This window comes from Triturus cristatus, chromosome 12, assembly GCF_964204655.1.
Source record: "Triturus cristatus chromosome 12, aTriCri1.1, whole genome shotgun sequence".
Lineage (NCBI taxonomy): Eukaryota > Metazoa > Chordata > Amphibia > Caudata > Salamandridae > Triturus > Triturus cristatus.
Window position 1 is genome coordinate 741,238,276 of NC_140595.1, and position 22,834 is coordinate 741,261,109.

The 22,834-nt window shown below is 45.6% G+C and overlaps 1 protein-coding gene across 2 annotated transcripts in view; it reads right to left on the minus strand.

Annotated features, from left to right (window-relative positions):
- LOC146782646 (hydroperoxide isomerase ALOXE3-like) overlaps nt 1-16,021 on the minus strand; it is a 170,889-nt gene extending 154,868 nt beyond the window's left edge. The window contains exon 1 of one of the 2 annotated variants that reach the window (XM_085638394.1): nt 15,729-16,006. In XM_085638394.1, coding sequence (XP_085494520.1) covers nt 15,729-15,875 — 147 coding nt within the window. In that variant the 5' untranslated portion in view covers nt 15,876-16,006. Of the gene's footprint in view, nt 1-15,728 lie in introns of both variants that reach the window. The other variant, XM_085638392.1, reaches the window with a different exon arrangement.
- Nucleotides 16,022-22,834: the final 6,813 nt, after the last annotated feature.

Sequence of the window (22,834 nt, forward strand, 5' to 3'; positions counted from 1 at the left end):
TTTTTTTTGCAATTTTATATAACGTAAACACGACCCAAAGGGGTTCTAGGGCTTTACATGAGCACCAGCTACATTACACAAGGTCATATTAGTCTCTTTTATACACTGAATTGCGCAGGATCACAGAATGTTAAGCTAATGCTGCTGAGACTCAAACATGGTTCACCAGTTTCAAAGTTGGTGACTCAGGCCCTAGAGCATTCCAAGTCAACTGCAATTTAAAGGCAGCAAAGATCACTGGATGCAGACTGTGCCTCGCTCTTAGCTGGCTTATGAAGACCGCAAACATTCAACCCCACATAATTCAACACAGCGCTACACAATTAAGTAGCACACAATTTCACAACATACAAATGCACACCACAAAATTCAACTATTGACCATCGCATAATTTCACACAACACAAATCAACACAATTCAACTCCACATCATTCGAAATGCCACATAAATACAATCCATCAAATTCAACTCCACACATTTCCACTCTGCTCCATGCCACATAATTCCACTTCACATAACACCACTCCATGCAAAATAATTCCATTACACTCCACGCAACACAATTCAACTCAAGATAATTCCACTCCACATAATTACACTTCAACCTACATACTTACACTTCACACCACATAATTACACTCCATATATATCCACTCAGCTCCAAAACACATTACACTCAACAAAATTAAACTTCATCATGCCCTGTATTTACACTCCACATAATTCCACACCATACCACACAATTCCACACAATGCTACGCCACACAATTCAATGCAGCACAATTCCACACCACACAGAATAATAACACTATTTCATACAACACAATTACACTCCACATAATCTACTCCATTCCACATAATTTCACTCAGTGCCACACAATTACACACAACACAATTCAACTCCACACAATTCCATTCCACGACACAAAATTCTACTCCACAACACATAATTCAACTAGATACCACATACATCCAATCCACACCACAGAATCCACATCATGCCACGTAATTCTACAACATACTACATAATTCCACTCAATACATGGCACTTTATGACACACAATACCACTAGACATAAGCCCACTAAACTTAATACTGCATAATTAATATCCACATAATTCTATTGCACACCATACCACATAAATCCACCTCACAGAACTCCACTCAATGCTACACAATTTCAAGTGCATGATATCGGCAGGACTTTGATTGCAAAACTGACTAGTTTATTTTTTGTGAAGTGCACTGCAAACAGGATTTATCATTAAAGATATTTAGACATAGGGAAAAGCTATACAGTAGTAGTCACTAAATAATAAGCCATCATTCTATTAAATAAATGTTAACATTTGTGAATACATCAAATGAATATTTTTTTAAACTAAGTAAGTGAGTAATTCAAATAATACGAGAAATCATCAAAAAAGGAATCCGGGGTCATACTCTTTGATAAATATTACGTTAGAAATATGCCAATTGATTATTGTCACATATGAGTGCGCATTAGGTACATTGTGTAAGAGAACTCCATTTCTCTCATTGTTTTATGGGACAAAGATTGGAATATGTAAGTAAGAGCATCTGAGAACAGAATAAGAAAGATATGATTGACAGCTATGAGTATGTGCGTGAAAACATAGGCCTAGGTGGCCCAATTGTGGACCCCACCCCCCATCAAATCAAACGAAACAATGACTTGCCAAAACATTTCGATTTGTGAACAGACATGTTTTTTATTTATCCAAAACATAACAGAGAAAAGTATAGCCTTAACATTAAGCATTCTACATGAACCAGAGAAAGATTAACAGCTGTCTTAACATTATCATATTTAGAAATTATAGCACATCTCAAAGACAGTACGAGCTAACAGTTGCACCCTGATAAAATTACCAGAGAATATATATCTAATTACAATTTCTCCCGGCAGGATAATTTACATAGCACTCAGGCCCACAATTTACAATTCTACTCGGACCACCATCATCCCTAAGCGATGGTCCTCGACCTCCATGTTCCGAACAGCTGTCGAGAAACCAGATCCTGCCCAGCACCAGATATAACGAGCATTTGCAATGCAATCGGTCTCGCGTTTTAGAAACTTTGACCTATTGGTATTGTAAAGGACAATGTCTATTATTGCAGGCTTTTTAAACACGTAAATAAAAGGCATTGTCATTTACAATGCCAATAGCTCAAAATCCCGCAATTGCGAGACCTATTGCATTGCAAATGCTAGTTTCATCCTGGCCGTCTACTTTTAGGTAAGCAAGTATTTTATTTTTATTCTTAAGGAGAACACGTCTCCCTCTCCACGCTCCTGCTCTCCTCTCTGTAACCCTATCTGCCAAATCTCTCCATTTCTGGTTCCTAGATTTCCGTTCCTGTCCCGCCTTCTCTGTCTGCAGCGTCCTGGTGCCCCACACAAACTGCTACCACAACATTACATCTCCCCCTTGCTTATATCCCTTAGTTTCGTTTTAGGAAAATTCAATCTACAGTTCTTCAATAAGATGTGCAGGTCTTCTCTGAGCACGATGTGGTCTGCTGGCGAAATCCTGATCAGAACACTCCCCCCTTCAGTCGCGGAGGAGGGAGAGATCGTCTCACTGGCTGGTGCTTGATAGTCCTCAGCATTTTCACTTACTAACACAGCTGATGGTTCTCTGGTTGTTGGTGTACACTTATGAAAGTGGGCGACATTCCTAGTTATCCGGTTGTCAGAGGCAGCCATGATCATGGTACCTTTTTGGTTTATTACTTGAAGTGGATGTGTGTGATATCAGCTATCAGTCTTATTTTTAGGTCGAGCCTAGTGGCAGCGCGCATTTACTGCTCAGTCTGCGAAACTGCTGTAGTAGAGTATGGGAGCTAAGCCGCACCCACTCACCTCCCATATTTTTGATAGGCTTGTGTCCTTGTCTTTCATAAACGCTTCCTTCGGATTTGTTAATAGGCTTGTTAGTCCCTGCTTAGTACTGGCTTGTCTTCATTTCTAAACTCCCATGGCTACTGGCCCCTTTACTTCGGATGTTACACGGGACCTGCTATTTAGTCTGTAAGCACTATTTGCTTTATTAAGTCTTTTACTGCAGGACGGACTTGCGCTGCTTCAGCTGAAACCAATTATGTTTTTTTAAGCAGCATGGCTTTCCCGTAACACGGGTGCCCGCTTTCAATCCCTTTAACCCGGCATTATCTTGTGGCTGTTTTAAACCCTCCCTCCCCCTCCAAGTAAAATGGATTTAGAAACGATCAGTGAATTAAGTCATGTGAGTTCCAGGTAGCACATAATCATGTGCTAATAGGCTGAAGCGGATAACAGCATATCTGTGTTACATGTCATCTGCACTAAGCCACGGAACGGGTTGTTTTCAAAAGCCTGTTTTATTAACAACAACACCGCCACTACCACCACCATCAATACCACCACCAATACCACCACCACCACTACCAATACCACCACCACCAGCAATATTACAACCACCAATACCAACACAACCAATACTACCACCAGTACCAATGCCAATACCTCCACCACAAATACCTCCACCACAAATACTTCCACCACAAATACAACCAATACCACCACCACCAATGCCCCCAACACCACCACCAATGCCCCCACCAGTACCAGCACTACCAATAACACCACCACCAATACCACCACCAATACCACCACCACCAATAACAATGCCACCACCTCAGCGCCTCCTGCTCACTAGTAATAGCAGGGGCACTGTACGAGGCCAGAGCAGAAGCTTAGACCATCCCTTCCTCCCTCCCTGCCATAAAGCACAGCCCGCCCTGCGCCAGGAGGTGAAGCTAGGGCCCTACTACAGCTGGAGTGATTTTTTATTAGACCAAATATAGCAATGACATTACGCAATGCCACACTGCACACTCAAATCACAGAGCGGGCAGGAAATAGCCCCCCTCCCACTCTTCCCCCTAAGCCGCAACAGTGTAATCACAGAGAGGAAGGTGTTGGAGCGCTTGGTCAGTGTTTATAGTTCGGATCATATGCAACTCTCACTTCACACTGTGTCTGTGTAATTTACAACACTTACACATTCTTCACTGCACTATTTATCACTACTTTGAAGACGTCACAGGCTGGTCTATTCCTCTGATATTTACAATCTAACAAGCGGTTGAGAAGGCCCTTTATTTAGGTTTTAAAACCCAAAACATAAATGAAGGGCATTGTCGATTACAATGCCAATAGCTCAAACGCGTGTGAATGTGAGACCTATTGCATTGCAAATGCTTGTTGGAATGTGGCGTGAGCTTTTCGATCAGCTCTCTGTATCACATGGCAAGCATGCTTATTCTGTTTTTAAAAGAGATTCTAAAGACCAGGCTTTTTTACCCTCAAAGCCACGGCAGTTCTGGAACCGTGAAATGGGGGAAACCGGTCGTGTGGATGAAAATAGCACTGCTTCTAAATAGCTGCCGTCAGCATTTGCAGAAAGCAGAAATGGTGAGCGAGGCCTTGGGCGCGCTCGTGCAGAGTACCACGCCAGACACCGCCGTTTCATTCCTGGCTATATTATTTTATACGGTGTACACTATCTTAATTGTTAAGTGTGTTTTGCTACGTATTCGTGGGCCCCGGTGCTTGGTGTCTAGGTCTGAGGGTCCGCTTCATTTCTTGAAGGTCAGCAAGATGGCCCCCTTGGGAAATGTTATTGTTTACTGACGGACCTTTCAGCTGTTTAGGGTGGATATGTTTTTTCCCCTCTTCAGCACTTTCGTTTTTGTGTTGCACTTGAACGTACTTGGTGCATCCAACAACCGTCCCTTTTCCCTTCGTCCCTTTTCCCTTCATCCAAAAGGCCCGCGTGGATGGCTGGGCCAGAGGTCCTGGTTGCAGCTCCAGCTTTCCTATCTCTACGGAGGCCCATGAGGTACCTCCAAATTCTGGACACATGCAATTGTCTGTGGATTCTTTGCCTACAGCGAGCTCGACCTCTGGCCTTCGACAGACACCCTGGTCCTGTCCAGTTAAGTCAGGAGCGTAGCTGTAATAGTGAAGCAGGTGCAGTGCACCGGGGCCTGGAGATGCGGGTGACCCAATCCACCCCAATCAGTAGCTGTGTTTTTTAAACTACCAAACCGGGGCATTGAGGAACAATTTTCTCGCTTGCATTGGGGCCCACTGCGCTTTTGTCATAGCACAGTCAAGTCAAGGGGGCCCCTCTGATGGCTTTTGCACCCCCCTGTCCTGCTAATGTTGCTTTACTGGAGCCTTAGTTTATTAATCTGATGAGGAGTTGTATTAAGATTATTCCAGCAAACATGGGAGTGCTTGGCGGAAATGCATGACCATTATTGGCACTGTGTGTTTTGTAATCTCTTGTTAATGTGGGGAGCGGATGAGAAGCACAGCTGCCCTGCTTCATCCGCTGACACCGACCCTGCTAATGTTCATAGCAGACTGCGGGTTTCTGGATCCTCTTCCTGTATTACCAGCAGGCCTGGGCTCGAGGCAGCAGCGTCAGCACCAGCTTTCCTTTATTTACCAAGCAGATCTACCCACAGCTCTAGGAGGAGGGCGGCTCAGCAGCTTGGGCAGGATTTGACTTTGCCCAAATGAATTCCGAAACGTAACAGTGGAATTCCCTTACTTTTTGGGAATTTTATGCTCGATGGCAATGGTTTCTCCGCAGAACCGCCCCACTTATGCTGAATAAGTTGCAGCAAAACTGCCTTCTAGCTGTTGGTGCATAAAGGCGATTGTGCTTCGAAAGGTTCTATGCCTCAAGCGTTTGTTTGGCAAAGTGTCCGGCACGGATTACAAACATCCATAATGCTTTATTGAGCAAATGTAGGATTCACTTGGTGATGCCTGTTGGATTTTTTAAAACTCTGTTATTGCTGCCTGGTATGTTAGTTTGTTGTTTATTTGTTGAGGTATTTAGTTCTTCTATTATTTCCCATTATGGGGTGTGTGGAGGAGGAAGGTACTTCACTTGTCATTCAGGCTGACTCCATGTCTGATGTGTGTATTTTCCACATAAGCAGACGTCACATTTTTATTTCTGAACCCGACAACACGGTAACTGATAGTATTTCAAACTGCGAAAACATTTAATATAACGCACACCTACATCTGCGGATGGAACAGGCTGTGAACACGCTTGCGCCTCTACTGTTGGAGTTGAAATGAAAAAGTGTTATTCTGTGGCCGCAACCTCATCTGGCATGTTGCAAATTCCAATATCCATTTGAATGCCTCATACCACAGAGAGGGCATGACTTACATCTTCTACATCTCACCTGTTTAAAACTCATAGGATGCCCACCGTTGATGCAAGCTCGTTTATGCTCCATTTCTTCTAACTGAATATCTCCATTTGATAGTTCTTTCTGAAGCAGTTTCCATGGCTGGCCTCAATTTTCCTGCAATTTGTTTTTGTTTTAAAAACATAAATAAAAGGCATGGTCATTTACAATGCCAATAGCTTAAACTTGCGTAACTGCGAGACCTATTGCATTGCAAATGCTTGTTGTTTATGGAGTTGGTGCCCGCCCATGCTACTGTTAGCCATGAAGCCTGTAACTGTGTGCGCCTGTATTGCAATTTCTGGCAAACTGACGCACCGATGAAGTTTGGCACATCTGTGGGCTGGACCTTGGCAGGATGATTGACACATTTTTGTGCATGTCGATAGCACTACTGGGATTTCATGCCAATACTGCTGCGCAAGGTGGATTATATTTAGATGATGGTTGCAGGTCTTTCGCAGTGCACAAGCGGAATATTTTCATATCTAAATTTTTGGAGCATTCTGCGGTGACTCTCCCCTAAGTTGTGCACAGCTAGTGTTCACCAATTGTACCTTTCAATTGTGTGCAAGACTATTGGCGACGGGTGATGTGCTAGAAGGAAGTATCTTGTAGAGTCATGTGTGCTTCTCAAACTTCTGCGTTGACACCGACAACTATTTTTAATTTTCTCTGGTGATCCAGTCATTAAACGGCATGAGTGGAAAGAGTATTTGCTGAATTAAATTGACACTATTGAGGATGAAGAGGTGTCTCAATTTAACAAATAAAAATACTCGTACACTAGTTAGGTACCCAAGGGCTAGTGTACAATGCCATGGAAGAAAAACCTCACATTTCTGGTGATTGAGGTTTTCCAACATGTACTAGAGGATATGGATAAATATTATTCTACTTCCAAGTGTACTGCAATTGACAAAAAAATTATCAAGAGAAAACCAAATGTTGACTGTGGAATACTGTATCAGCCCTAAAAAGGCCATACCCAACGTGGAGGATTTGGACATTACATGATGAGCTAATTCGTGACCAGATCATCATGCATGTCAACAACAAGCACATTCAAGAGAGGTTGTGGATATCTGGGGAGGCATCTTTAACAGAGGAAATTGCAGTGGTTAAGAAGGCTGAGACAACTGGGACAACTTCAAACGAAGAGTCCAAGGATGTAGTGTGTAAAGTTAAGCAGAAGGTCAAAAGAAACAAATCCAAAATAGAGGAGGACATCAAGAAGAGTGTTGGCAAGTGTAAGGAGAGACAATGCTATAGATGTGGGAGTAAAGATCACTTAGCAAATAATACAAAATGTCCTACAAGAGACCAAATGTGTATGGAGTGTGGCATTAAAAGGCATTTCTCCAAGGTGTGCAGGAAGGGGAAAGCAGGTAAAACTGTAGCTAGAGTGCTGGAGGAGACAGACTCGGATCCCGGCAAAAAAAGAGTGTAATGAGAGTTAAACTACAGGGACAATGATTGTGTGCTGGGTATCAAATATGTTGATAGAAGTGATGTAAATATCCTTTGTAAACACTCTAGATCAAAAGTGGTGTGCGACATGAAAATTGGTGGGGTTGAAATTTCGATTGTGGCTGACTGGTTCTCCTTACACTATCATGGACAAAAATGAAAGGAGAAATTTGTAGACGTTTTGGGGAACTCCCTATCCATACCAGCTGTAACCCTTGAGAGCTTTATGGGTGATCCCATTTCTATGATTGGGTTTAGGAAATTGTAATTCGAGTTCCAAGGCATTAAAAGCACTGTGCAAACTTTTTGTAGTGGAAGAGGGGTCTTTTGTTCTAGGATGGGTTTATCAGAGGTCCCTAAACATTATCTTGGACACTAACAGTTATGAACAAGTTTTAGTGTTTTGGGGTGAGAAGCAAGGCTGGTTAGCTTACAAAGAAAAGTACCACATGTGTTTATAGGTAAGATTGGCACACCACAAGGATTTTTGCATAGAATTGTGCTAAAGAAGAATGCAATCCCCATATATAAAAGTTCACGGAAATTCCATGGATTCTGAAGGAAGAAATGAACAATTAGTTAAAAAAAATTGCTCCTTGCAGGGTCATCAAACTGGTGGAGGCTTTTGAGTGGATTGCTCAATTGGTGGTCGCCAGACTTGACAATGGGAAGATCCGCTTGTGTGTGGACCGCAAATACCTTAACATTAACAATGTAACTGAGGGATTGTCGTTACCCAAAAGACCAAAATTAATGGGCTTGACAGTAAATAAAGGCATGGAATGGTGTTCCTCAATTGATCTGTCCTTCGCTTACCACCAGGTAAAACTTTATGAGGAAAGTAAAGCACATTTATGATTCTCCTCCCCGCCCCTCCTCCCCCCTACAAAGGTTACTATGAGTTTGTACGCATGCCATCTGGACTCGCTGCTGCCGTTTTCCAAAAGTTAATGCACAAATTGTTCAAAGGGAAAAAGGGGACTATTCTTCCAGGATGACATTGTAGTCATGGAAAGAAAGCGGGACCAGCATGACTGCAAGTTGCATGAAGTTTTGGAAGTTCTGAGGGAGAATGGGTTTACAGCTGAGCTTAATAAATGTAAGTTTGCAGTGAAATCGTTCGCCTACCTTGGACATAAGGTCAGGGCAAAAGGAATTAAGCCAAAACAAAGTCCACTTAAGGCAGTTAAGGAGGCTCCAGCACCAACTTATAAGGATGAACTACGATCATTCCTTGGGCTAGAGGCATGTTACATGTTACACCAGCTTCTAAAAACAGTGTCAAATTTGCCTAGACGGACACTTTATAGGGCGAATTCCCAAAAGTTAAGACAGCATATGTATGGCTGGGAGTCTGCACGGTTTTGATCCATAATAGGATTGCATCAAGACTACAGATGTGAGTAACTAAGGGATAGTAGTTATTCAGTTACAGAAAAAGAGGCACTGGCCATTGTCTGGAGTTTGGAGCATTTCAGGAACTTTAGGCCTAATTATGATGTTAGACGAAGTTTCCTACGCCCAACATCGTGTCGGTCAAGGGACCAACCGACACCCAGTCGGCAGTCCCGATGTTCGGTCGCACTCCTATACCTTACAATGGGAGCATGCACTCAGACTCGAATGCATGCTCCTATTGTAAAAATGTGAGGTGCAGTTCATCCCTGCACCCCGTGGCTGGCACCTCAAGGTGCTTGCCACAAGGTGCAAGGATCAACAGGGGGGCCCCATAGCTGCCCCCTCGGCCTCCAAGCGGAGGCCGTGCAACAAAGGGGGCCCTGCTGGGTGCCCCCAGAGTCGAGTTCCAACAGTCTTTGTGTTGTGAAGGCCAGCACAAAGGCTGTCTCCACCTGACATCATAATCACTCAGGCGTAAAGAGCCGCCCTGGGGATTAATAAAGCATTCCGACTCATGGACGGGCTCTCCGAGCACATCTTAAGCCAGTCGGAATGACTGGTTGAGTTCCTTTCTGACGGACACCATCATACTGGGTCAGTCAGAAAGGAATCAGACAGGCTGATTACGATGCCATTGGAATGGCCGACCGCATCGTAACCGTCCCCTAAGTGTGGGGGTAAGAAGTGAAGGTAAGGTGTGACCATAAACCTTTACTTTAGGTGTTGTCCTCAGAAGGTCTGTTTAGTGCTACACCGAGAACTGCGAGGTTGTCTGTACACTTGTTATATTACAGATACCTCAAAGTGTATCTCCCAGGTGTTTAAAAAAAAAAAAAAGTAGCCGACTGTCTTAGTAGGTTACCATTACAAGAGGCTCACAAATGTTAAAAATTAAACATGCGCAGCTTGGATGGGTGATGAAAGGATGATGGACATTTCTGAACAAGAATGGTGCAAGGGAACAGGATGTCACATTGGAGAAGGTGAAGAGATTTTTCATTGAAGGCTGGCCAGAAAAGAAAGGGTTGGATGATGGTGGGAGGGCTTTTGGGGAGGTGTGGAGTGAACTCACAGTCATGCAAGATAATGTTATGAGAGGGGTAAACGGTGTTCCCCCTAAAGAAATGAGGGAGTCTGTCAAAGTTGTGATGTTAACATTTGGGTTTTGTAAAAAGTTAAAGGAGGGTTAAAAACAATTATAAGTGGCCTGGCATTGATGCGTAAATCAAGAGGATTTTTAGGGATTGTTATTTATACGTGGATACAAATAAGTCACAGGTGCAGTTACAACCCCAATTGTGTCATGCACCTTGTCCAGAAATAGCTTGGGAGGTGTAAGGTGTGGACATTATGGAGCCTAGTAAGGGCAAAGGCCAAGGACCTTGGTATGCCTTAGCAGCTATTGATTATTTTACAAAGTGGCATTTATTAACGCTAATGCAGAGAATGTGGTTATGTCCCTTGATGACATTTTTCAGAGAGAAGGGCTATGCAATAAGATCATTACAGACAATGGGATTCAGTTTCGGAGTGAGCTGATGGAGGTGTTCTTGTGTCGCAATAGAGTTGAACACAAAGTCACTTTGGTCTACCATCCCAGAGGCAATGGTGAAGTTGAGCGGTTTAACTGTGATTAAAGGAATTTTGCAGTTGGCTAAGAGCAAAGGGTTAACGGGATGGCTTGTATTAAAAGGACAGTGTGGGTGTGTCACACCACACCCTTGGTAATTGGGTATAACCCTTTCACTATTATGAGGGAGAGTTCCTTTTATGAAGGACAAGCAAGGTTGGATGGCTCAATATCACTTAGAGCAGTGGTCTCATGAGGTTGTAAGAGAATATTGGGAAGCCACAAGGAAAGTATAACGACTATACTGATAGGAGGGGCAATAAAGTAGCGGTGGTAAAAGAAAACCAAAAAGGAGATGTGGTACGGGTGAAATTGTCATGCAGCGTGAAGAAGGGTGAGTGCAAGTACTCTCAAGTGTCAGAGGTTTACAGAAATTCTTCAAAACTGAGTGACGGACGTGTGTGGTGTTTTAGCAGAGTTGTAAGGTAAAGTCGAAGCAGGAAGAATAATGATGAAGGAAGGGAAAAGGTGAGTGGGTAAAGCTGGCTGGATGAGTGTAGAGGGCAGAGTGAAGGAGAAGGCAGTATGTTGAAAGAACAACTGGAGTAAGTGAGAAGCGGTGCAGGTGGATGCCAGTGAGGAACAACGATCCGTTGGTTCCAAGAGTGAAATTAAGCATCCAGTATATTTGAAAGATTATGTTGACTAATAAAGAGTATAACGATTGTACAACTTATGTTCTTAGTGTGTTTATAGTTTCCCCAGAACATGCCACCTGGTGTATTTAGCGGTATTAAGGATTGTTTTATTTTATCTGGTATTGTGTATAAAGGGGAAGATGTGTTGTACTCATCTTTAAACTACCACGCGCTGCACATACTCATATTGGTGTCATCACGTGGTTGTTGAGAAAATTTGAATATGGGATTGTTGGGGAGATGCCGGAGTTGGGCAGTTACAGCAGGACTTGGTATGCGGAAGGACGTGCATGCCTCTTTCCTGCGTGTACTGAAATAAAGGGGGTCTACCTACTTCGCTGTAGGTGTGGCATCCCTCATTAACAAGAAAATCCCTTGCAAACTTCAACTCCGGATTGTCCATGAAGCGAACATTGCATGCATGACGATGAAGACTTTACTCTGTGGAGCGCATGCAGAGCTTGTCCTCAGCTTGGCTTTTAGGTGGTCTTCTCGTTTTCATGTTTTATCATACGTTGAGACAATTGTACATGGGATCTTGACATGACCGCCCCACTTTACATGTTCACTGATGTTTCATTTAGCAAACTGGAGGAAAGGAGTGTTGGGTTTACAATTTTAGGGTCAGATGTACCAAGCTTTCTTGAGGTCGCAAACGGTCCGATTTGCAGCTGCAAAAAAAGCATTTTGGGATGTACCATGGCCAAATTGTGATTCGGTAACCTGTTACTGAATCGCAGTTTGGCTTTGCGATTGGGTTTTAGGAAGGGGTGTGTTTAGGGCATCCCTGCCTAATAACCAATCCCAGCGGCATGTATAAAGGTTTTGCAACCGAAATGGGGTCGCAAACAATTAGCATTTTACCAGCAGCTTCAAGTTGGTGGTAACCCATTCACAAATGGGAAGAGGTCCCCCAGGGAAGCATTCCCCTTTGTGAAAGGTTGTAAAAACATTTTTTAATAGCAGGCAGTGGTACCATGGGCCACTGCCTACTCTTACAAAACGAAAACAACATTTTTCGTTTTTGAAATGCATCTAGTTTTTTATTTTAACGAAAACGGACCGCATTTTTTTTTTTTTTAAAAAGCTTTATTGTAAAGCAATCACAAACATGTTGGTCTGCTGACCCCAGCAGGCCACCATCCCCATGATTTTTGAGATTCCGAATGGGTCGTAAACCGAGACCTACCTTGTGAAAATGAATGAGGTAGGTCTATTTTCAACTCACTGGGAATCGCAGAAAGTGTAAACCACACTTTCTTATATCGGTGTTTACAATTACCAAGTAGTGAATCACAAAAAATCACTATTTGTTAAGCAAACCCCCACCGACATACATCTGGCCCCTAGTCTTCTTGCCAACATTAGGAATGATGTTATATTTCAAACAGTTTGCGACCGTCTTCTGCTCCTGGACCCGCTCGGTCCTTTTCAAGTGTCCTCCTCAGGCTTGTTGCCGAGTGATGCTTCTCGCAGCAGGTAGCAGTGGGCTGGCTTCAGGCAGGCGAAACCACAACAAGAGCATACTGAAGGGCGATGTCTCTGCAGCATGTGGGCATTAACCTTTCTGAAGCAGCAATCAGAGGCAAAGGGCCAGCCTGGCCTGGAAACGACATCACCTTGTACATGAACTAAAGCTCCATCATTCACCCACAGAAACTAGAGAAGAACTACTCAGCAACCATTTGCTAAGGAGGTTCACGGAATTGCTAGTTGTAGCCCTGTCTAAGGTCTCCTCACTTCATGGTCTGTCTCTACAATCAGGAATGCAGGCAATACACGTCCACTGGCTGTAGAAGAGGTCCTCTCCTCCATCTTGTGCCATGCTATAACCAGGGCTATCCAAAATGCATCCCACTTACAAGATTATTACTGTGAGCAAAACTGTAAGTGAACATCAGAAGACGTCCGCTCCAGCATTTACAGAATCTCCTTTTCGATGTTTGTGTTATTTACGCCATACACTCTTGCGTTGGTACAATTACGAGGTCACTGCTGCTGTAGAGCGCAGCCTGAACCTCTCAGTAAATTTCCCTATCTGTGCTTCTAGCCCTCGACCTGACAAGCTGCTGTTGCTAAAGCATTGGTTTAGTGCAAGCTTTTGAGGGATAGACTGTTCGCCTGATTCTAGTGCTCATCGAAAACAATCGAACATAGCACTATCTTACATGCAAAGGTTTCCTTCTAGAGTTCCATCTCCTAAGATTGCTTGCAGTCTTGAAAAGCTGCCTTTCTGTGCCGTGGAAAATTGACCTCGACTTAAAACTTCTGATTATTATCTCTCCTTTCTTTTGTCTTCCAAATGAACCTCCTTCCTTTCCATCATTCGCACGCCGCCTCTCTGATCACAGCCTTTTCGAAGTCATTTGCATGTTCGCCTTAATCTCTATTGCATTTCTGATCATAGCCCACACTTCATTTTAAAGATCACCGCCTCTCCTCTTAGAGTCATACCCTTGCAATCTAATCCCTTATTTACTCGAGCTCATCTACTAATAAAGCCGACTATGTGCAGGAATTCACATACCCCACACCTCACCTATAGTCATGTCATCTACCACATAGAAACTGGAGTAAATGTATGGAACGAGTTTGTCAAGAGCGCATTAATAATTCTGCCAGTAACCAATAATAAAACCTCTGTAAAAAATACACTAATCGTGTGTTCCGGAGCAGCGTGCTGCCCAGAGAAAGCGCTTCAGGTTCCATCAAGGACAGTAAGCGCTATATAAATGCAAATAACAATGCAATAAGATATAGAACCCTCCTGGTCACATTAATACCATAACACTCAGAGCGGGTTGTCAATTGTACATACAGACTTGAATAAAGCTGTTATACTGCTGGACACTCTTACATTCACATACGATGAAACTGGTCATGGCCGTCACCCAGTACTGTAGCAGTCCACAGCATTAAACCAGCTATGACCAGCTAAACAGACATGGAGCAACTTAAGAGACCGGCGACATGATGCTGGCCAATGGAGGACTTTAATTTAGTCCATCGCTGCCTGTCCCAAAAAGCTACACACGATGACCACTTGCTGACCTCTCACAAGGACAATCCGATATGGGATGATATTACCACACTCCGCCCCAGCAGATTCCCCCCCCCCCTCACTTCTCCCTCTAACCTAGGCCTGTCCAGGACCATGAACTTCAAACAAAATATCTCAGAATGGACATCCCAGTGCAGTCACCTCCCAAGTGGACAGTGATCATATGAAATACCATAGCGACCAGCACGGGTGCTCCAAGCTGCCAGCTTACTGAAAACAAACTGTGCAGCTGGGCCTCACTTCATTCACCACACTGCTACCTGCCTCCTCCCATAACACAATAACCACACCCCAGTGGTCATCACGCACAACACGGAAACACGTCACACACAGGAGCAAAACAAAGTAACAGGCTTGCAACCACGACCCTACAGGGTGTAACATAACACCCATGTCCACGCGCACTTCAAAGCCCCACATAATGGTAGTAAGCACTATATATATATTGAATAAGAGTTGTATAAATGGGGTAATACAATCAGTGCTTAATTTGAGCCGGTGGGGGCCACTACCACTCTTTTTTTGGGGACCGGCACTTAGTTTTTACAATCAGACTTCTCGAAAGCAAAGAAGGAAAAACACACAAAACGGAAAGAAGGAAAAATACACAAACAGGAAAGAAGGAGGAAGAGAAAGCGGTAACAACCGTCACCAGGGACTAGAGTAAGTACCTGCAAGAGTGAGCTAAAGAGGCAAGGAGAGTCTGGCAGTGGATTCAAGAAGCCTGAAGAAGTGGATTAAAGACTAGCAGCCTTGAAATTAGGGGTGCTGAGATTTAATAGCGCCGTCAGGGGGATTTTGAGCAGCAGGTTGGGCACCGGAACTAACTATTTTACAAATTAAGCACTGAAGAATGACGCAGCACTAATCGACTGAGCTAGCTTGCCAGGTTTGAACCCATGATCCAAAAATTACACAGATCTCGGCGCAGGAGCTTCGGCCGGTGCACTTCGCACAGTGTGATTTTTTGAATGAGACCCGCGGGCTGCCACAGCAGAGCGGCGTGAACCCGCAGGGGGTGCTCGCAGCTTCGTTTGTACAATTTGTTTTCACAATTAGGACAGAGTCTGGGTGGGGCAGGGGCAGCAGAGAATACACACGTGCCCTTAGAGCGCGCGGGTTTCATGCTCGGCTGGGGTTACGCGGTCGGTCGGATAGGAAGTCGGGGAGCACTTTACCACCTGCCCCCCCCCCCCCCCCCGTGCACTTTACCAGTTGCCGCACCCCCTTACCCATTACTTACGGAGCCGGAGGTGAAGTCCCGTCCGTAGTTGTTGAGGGGCTGCTTGGGGCTCTGCCCCCGCTCTCCCACCAGGGTGACAGAGATGCCGTCCACGGTCCCGGCCTGCAAGAAGGAGCCGGTGGTCACCGTTACCTTGTACGTCGCCATCGTGAGGAGTGTGGTGGAGCGCTCCTCGGAGGGCAGATTAACTACAAGGAGGAGGAGTCTGGGAAGGAACCGGGGCGTCTTGAAGAGCGGGTGTGCATCGACGAGAGGGTGGAATAGAAAATGCACATCAAAAAGACTCGTTTTTCTACTTCAGCCTGCACTTATAGCTAACGGCATGCTGGGACTTGTGAAGAGGAAAAGAAAACTACAAGTCCCAGAATGCCAGGGTGTTAGGTAAAAAGCCAAGAATGCCTAAAGAAGGGTCATAGACTGGCGCCCCTCGTGGCGCTGCCAACACTAGAGTTGGGCAAGGCAGCAACTTTAAAGGGAGAGATGTCAGGGTCTGGCTCAACTCGAGGTCTCCTTGGACCCTCGAGCCCAGAACGAGCCGAGCCCTCAAGAGGCTTCTGCCTGCACCCGTGCTCCAACGTCATGCGCCAGGAATTAAACTCAGGACATTAAATTTGATATAAATGCTAGAAAGAAAGAGAGCGATCTGTCGCTGAACTGCATAATGTGATCAGTCCCAGCTCCCCAGCTTGACCAAATTGTGTGATTCTAGGTAATTATTTTATTTCATCGTGCCTCCTTCTTTCATGATAATCTCATAGGAAAGCACCTTGTAATGAATGAGTTCTGGATAGGTGCGGTACAAACATCTTTCTTGTGTTTAACAGTGCATAACATTATTCCGTATCTAGTAAGCTGGGACATATGGCTCGCACGCGAGAACTGACTGGCCTCTCGGTTCACTGATGGCATCGTGTCAAGGCCGGGGGCATGAATGCTTCCAAATCCATGTTTAAAAACGATCACTTCCCACAAGTGCCTCTAAACTGTGTGATAATCTGAAGTACTCATGTGAACTGCTTCTGCATGTTGACAACATTCACGTTTTTGAATTCTGAAGACTGTTTATCATATTTTTACATGATGATTGTTGCATAATTTATATGCCGAACATTTTCAAGGGCAGGCTCGTGCCGGGCTCTTAGAGCCATGCCACACCCCTGGCTCGGCTCTGGCTCGGCACTCCTTGGTAATGTTTTGGCTTGTCCACCTCTACCTGTGAGTGATGCAGCACACAGGAAAACATGGCAAAGTCTTTCTAGTTAAACACCTTTTTTTGCTTGAACTCTTTTTGTGCTCTTGGATTACTGGATACTAGTTGCATCAACTGAAGTCATTTACCACTGGTGTCCAGTTGGGGCCCAAACTGGATCACCAAGGACTCTTCTCCAGCCCGTGACTCTCTCGAGGTAGCGAGACAGAGCTGTCCAAGGCTTACTCAAGGAGCTAAGATATGGGTTAGACATGCAGAATAGAGTTTACACCGTAATGCCAGTTAATAACTTCAATGTCCTGCATGTGCTTTACTTTATGAAAGAAAAGCACTATAATCAACACAGACAAAAGCACTATACATAAAACTAAGATACTCAGTGAAAACCAGAAGTCTCTAGATCTCTCTGGGTAAAAGAGTTCTGACCCCAAACAATATAATAGCGCAGAGACACTAAACACTATAAAATGAGTTAACACACCTGCAACTCCTGCACTTCTTCCTAAACTCGACTATGGTAGCCCTACCCTTGTGAGCCTCCCAAACACCTCACTTGCTTCCCTCAAGGCCACTCTTAATGCAGTAGCTATGGTCACCACTGGATCTGAAAAAGAAAGCGATCACATCACCCCTGACCTTCGCGCTCTGAATTGGCTACCATTCCAGGCCAGGATCTATTTCAAAATTGCTGGCATGTCTCATAAAGCGCTGCTCTTCAACACCCATCCCTACCTGGCCCAGGAACTGACCCTCTCTGGTGGAAACAGATCATCCAGCCGTAGAAGCGCCCTACTGGTCAAGCCCCAAAAACTCAAGAGAAAGAAAACCTACTACTGTTCCATCGCCCCAAATATCTGGAACTCTCTCCACACTCAGATCAGGTCAACCCAGCCACATCCTTCTTCGGGAAAAAAGTAAAAAAAATTCTATCAAACAAATTCCTCTCTCACTGAGTACCTGGCTACGCCCCTGTTTCCTGTCTGACCCCACCCTTCCTTTGTCTGTTGCCTCCTGTCTCTCTGTAACAGGCCGGAGTCTAATTTACACTTCACCCCCCAAGTTAATCTATGCATCAGTACCTTGAGGGAAACTGTGCATCTACTCTCCTCAGCCTCGCATCTCCCCTACATCAGAACTTTTATGTACACTAGCTAAACAAATATCTATTGCAGAACACATTTGTGACTCCAGACCATGATGATAGGCTGCTGGTTTTGTTGTCTTTGCTGTCAATTGATACACCCCTGCAATACGTTGTCATTTGTTGTGCATCTGGGATTCCAATCACTTGGTCCATCCTGGGTTATTGCTACTTCCAAACACTGCCCTGCTCTGCCTTCTGCATTTCCTTCATAGAAATTTCTAATTCCTCATGCACCTTTCCTCTGGTGATGGCTTCCTTTAGCGAGGATTGCTGCCTGCCTAAAAATGTTCTCGCATTTTTTTGCTTGTACACTGTACCAGTAGCGGCTCGCACAGGCAAGGGTGGTGTGGCGGAGCGGGCGGGGTGTGGCGTAAGTCAACAGATGACAGGAGAAGCAATATTAAATGAATAAAACCACTTACGGGCAAGCGCAAGGTAAGTGGTTTTATTTATTTATTTATTTAATATTACTTAGCCCATCATCTGTCGACGTAGATCACCCCCTCCCCGCCCACCCACTGCTCTAATCTGGGCAAGCCGCGACTGCACTGTACTGTAAGCTGATCCTTAGTTAGCTCATTCATCCGAACTGGCATTTTATTGCAAGTTCTCTGTATGGCGCAAAGGCATCAACCGTTTCTCCAGGTCTCTCTGCCTGGGTGCATCATTTGTATTTGGCCCTGGCAACATATTACAGATTTGGCACATCTCACCCCCAGCCTCATTTTGGCCTCTTTGTATACATTAGGGATCACAACTCCCTGGGAATCTACCCGGTGGTGTAACACAGGCCCCCGCAGTGCAGAGGGGGGGGGGTGGGGGCCCGAGCTGCAGGAGCCCCCCTCAGCACAGTACTCTGGCCCGAGAGCTCCTCATTAAATCCAGAGCAGGGGCCCCCTCCACATACCTTTCAAGGGGGCCCCCTCAAGTTTAATTACGCAACTGAATCTACCAAGACAGGTAGATATTTAATTGTGTGCTGGCTCTCCTTCTTTCCCCTGTGCACTGAATAGCAGTGCCTTTTTTCCCAACCAGAGAAAAAGTTCAAGCTGTCGAGACTTTTAAAATAGTTCTCAAAAATGTCCATCCCACTCATTGGGCGGTGGACCGGCCAGTGGTAGGAAACTGGGAGGTAAGATCACTGGTTGAGCACCATCCATTTTGTTACCATATTGCTAAATTTGAGCCATGATAGAATGTCAGACAAGAGTTAATGGGTTAAAGAGGTTAATGGGCACTGAACCTACAAGATTGCCAACAGACATAACGCAGCTGGAATACATTGTGCAGTAAAGTATGATGTGGTCGCAAATGAAGATTTCCTCCGAGCACCTCATAAAGAAGTCCAGACATTGGGTGTGTACAAATGTATTGATAACTGAATAACATCAACTTCCCACTGGACCTGCTAGGGGGCATTAAAGTGCAGCTTCAATCATTCAAGCCAAGGGATTGGCTGACCCCCCCCCCCCCCCCCCAATGTGTGAGTATGGAGCTGATCTCCAGACAATTTCAGATCCTGAAACTACAACGATTTCCTGGAGCCGCCGGTTGGACGGTTGGATTGGTTTGCTGCACCACCAAGATCGCATACAGTGAGTTTTTACTTATGGGCGCGCGCTCTCTGATAAACCTCTTATTAGCAAGATGGATGCAAGCACCATTCTCCACTGCTCCAGGGAGCCATGTATTGGAGCTCCTCCATGGTGGACACCAGCACCATCCTCCACTGCACTAGGGAGCCACAAACAGGAGCTGCTCCATGGTGGACTCAAGAACCATCCTCCACTGCACTAGGGAGCCACAAACAGGATCTGCTCCATGGTGGACTCAAGAACCATCCTCCACTGCTCAAGGGAGCCACAAACAGGAGCTGCTCCATGGTGGACTCAAGAACCATCCTCCACTGCACTAGGGAGCCACAAACAGGATCTGCTCCATGGTGGACTCAAGAACCATCCTCCACTGCACTAGGGAGCCACAAACAGGATCTGCTCCATGGTGGACTCAAGAACCATCCTCCACTGCTCCAGGGAGCCACAAACAGGAGCTGCTCCATGGTGGACACAAGCACCATTCTCCACTGCTCCAGGGAGCCATATATTGGAGCTCCTCCATGGTGGACACATGCACCATCCTCCACTGCACTAGGGAGCCACAAACAGGAGCTGCTCCATGGTGGACACAAGCACCATCCTCCACTGCTCTGGGGAGCCACAAACAGGAGCGGCTCCATGGTGGACACAAGCACCATCCTCCACTGCTCCGGGGAGCCACAAACAGGAGCTGCTCCATGGTGGACACAAGCACCATCCTCCACTGCTCCGGGGAGCCACAAACAGGAGCTGCTCCATGGTGGACACAAGCACCATTCTCTACTGCTCCAGGGAGCCACAAACAGGAGCTGCTCCATGGTGGACACAAGCACCATCCTCCACTGCTCCGGGGAGCCACAAACAGGAGCTGCTCCATGGTGGACACAAGCACCATTCTCCACTGCTCCAGGGAGCCATATATTGGAGCTCCTCCATAGTGGACACAAGCACTATCCTCCACTGCACTAGGGAGCCACAAACAGGAGCTGCTCCATGGTGGACACACACACCATTATCCACTGCTCCGGGGAGCCACAAACAGGAGCTGCTCCATGGTGGACTCAAGAATCATCCTCCTCTGCTCCAGGGAGCCACAAACAGGTGCTGTTCCATGGTGGACTCAAGAACCATCCTCCACTGCTCCAGGGAGCCACAAACAGGAGCTGCTCCGTGGTGGACTCAAGAACCATCCTCCACTGCTCCAGGGAGGCACAAACAGGAGCTGCTCCGTGGTGGACGCAAGCACCATTCTCCACTGCTCCAGGGAGCCATATATTGGAGCTCCTCCATGGTGGACACAAGCACCATCCTCCACTGCACTAGGGAGCCACAAACAGGAGCTGCTCCATGGTGGACTCAAGAACCAACCTCTACTGCTCCAGGGAGCCACAAACAGGAGCTGCTCTGTGGTGGACTCAAGAACCATCCTCCACTGCTCCAGGGAGCCACACACAGGAGCTGCTCTGTGGTGGACGCAAGCACCATCCTCCTCTTCTCCAGGGAGCCACAAACAGGAGCTGCTCCATGGTGGACGCAAGCACCATTCTCCACTGCTCCGGGGAGCCACAAACAGGAGCTGCTCCATGGTGGACGCAAGCACCATTCTCCACTGCTCCGGGGAGCCACAAACAGGAGCTGCTCCATGGTGGACGCAAGCACCATCCTCCTCTTCTCCAGGGAGCCACAAACAGGAGCTGCTCCATGGTGGATGCAAGTACCATCCTCCACTGCACTAGGGAGCCACAAACAGGAGCTACTCTGTGGTGTTTTTGAAGTTGAGGCAACCACCTATGACAGTGGCATGCTCACGTTGCTCCAAAGCTCGCCATCTTAACTCTAGAAGATGCTTTAAAAAAAAAAAAAAAAAAACTCACTGTAGGAATAATGTGAAGAAGGTGTTTTCAGTGTGTTAACTCCTCAATTCCCAAAGGCCAACCACAGAGTGTCGGGACAAGGTGCAGGGTCCCTTGCAAAGGGTTCACAATACCACCATCAATGCTGTGTCCTCCTGAGCATCCAGTTTCTTGCCAAACTTTTGTGAAAAACCTCTGCAGTCACTGTGATAATATACAAAAGTTTCATTGGGACTCTGTGGTGACCACCAGGATGCCAGCTAAGCGTGCAACGTCTGCATCAGAAATCTCAAGGGTTGACCATATCATTCAGAATGTTTTTTAAGTTATTTATACTTTTAGTTATGGGGTTTTGTAATGCGCAACTCTCCCTCCAGAGGAGTCTCTTGACACTAAGCAGCACATGAACCAGTGCTTAATTTGAGCCGGTGCTTTCAGGTGCTCAGCACCGGCACTTAAATGGTTTCCGGTGCTCGGCACCAGCACCTAACTGTTCTATGTATGGTATCGACAGTCTACCACATGGTGGCACTGCTCATCTAATTTAGAGATGAGCAGAACAATGGTTGTTTAGGAATACAATATACATTAAAATAGTGATAATACCTGCCTCCCCGGCCATTCCTTTAGTTTTGGGGACCTGGAAAGATCTGAACAGCCGCATTTACATGCTAGAGAGATGGTCAGTACTTGTTTTGGCAGCGATGACAAGGGCGATGTATGGTGTTAGCCTCAGTGGCCTCCTGGTCAGAGCCCTGGCACTTAATATTTTACAAATTAGGCACTGCATGAATCCAACAGGAAGGAGGGACTAAGGTAGTTATTCAGAGAAGAGCCTGATTCCTAAAGCTTTCCTGAACTTTAGTAACTGGGTAAGGGTGCAGATATCAAGAGGGATATAGTTTCTGAGCTGTACCCTGAACCCTGAGACTCTCCATCTGGTGTGTTTGGTGGAAGGAGACACAAAGTTAGCTTTGTTGCTTGATTTAAGGTTCCTAGTAGAACGCATTTCTCGAAATTGTTTTACTAGGAATCTTGGTGCTGAAAGTTTGAACATCATGCAAGACGCTTTGAAGAGATTACGTTCCTCTACCAGTATTCAGTGTATTTGGAGGAGGTGATTAGAGATGGAATTAAATATTTTAAGATTGAAAACCAGTGCAGGAAACGAAGGGGATCCGCTGGGCCAAACCAGGATCTGGGCTAGACCCAATGAAATATGCTGAATTTGTTCCAGAGTAATTGACCAACACTTGGACAAATTCAGCAGAACCCACACATTTTCTGCTTTCTGTTCGGGACAG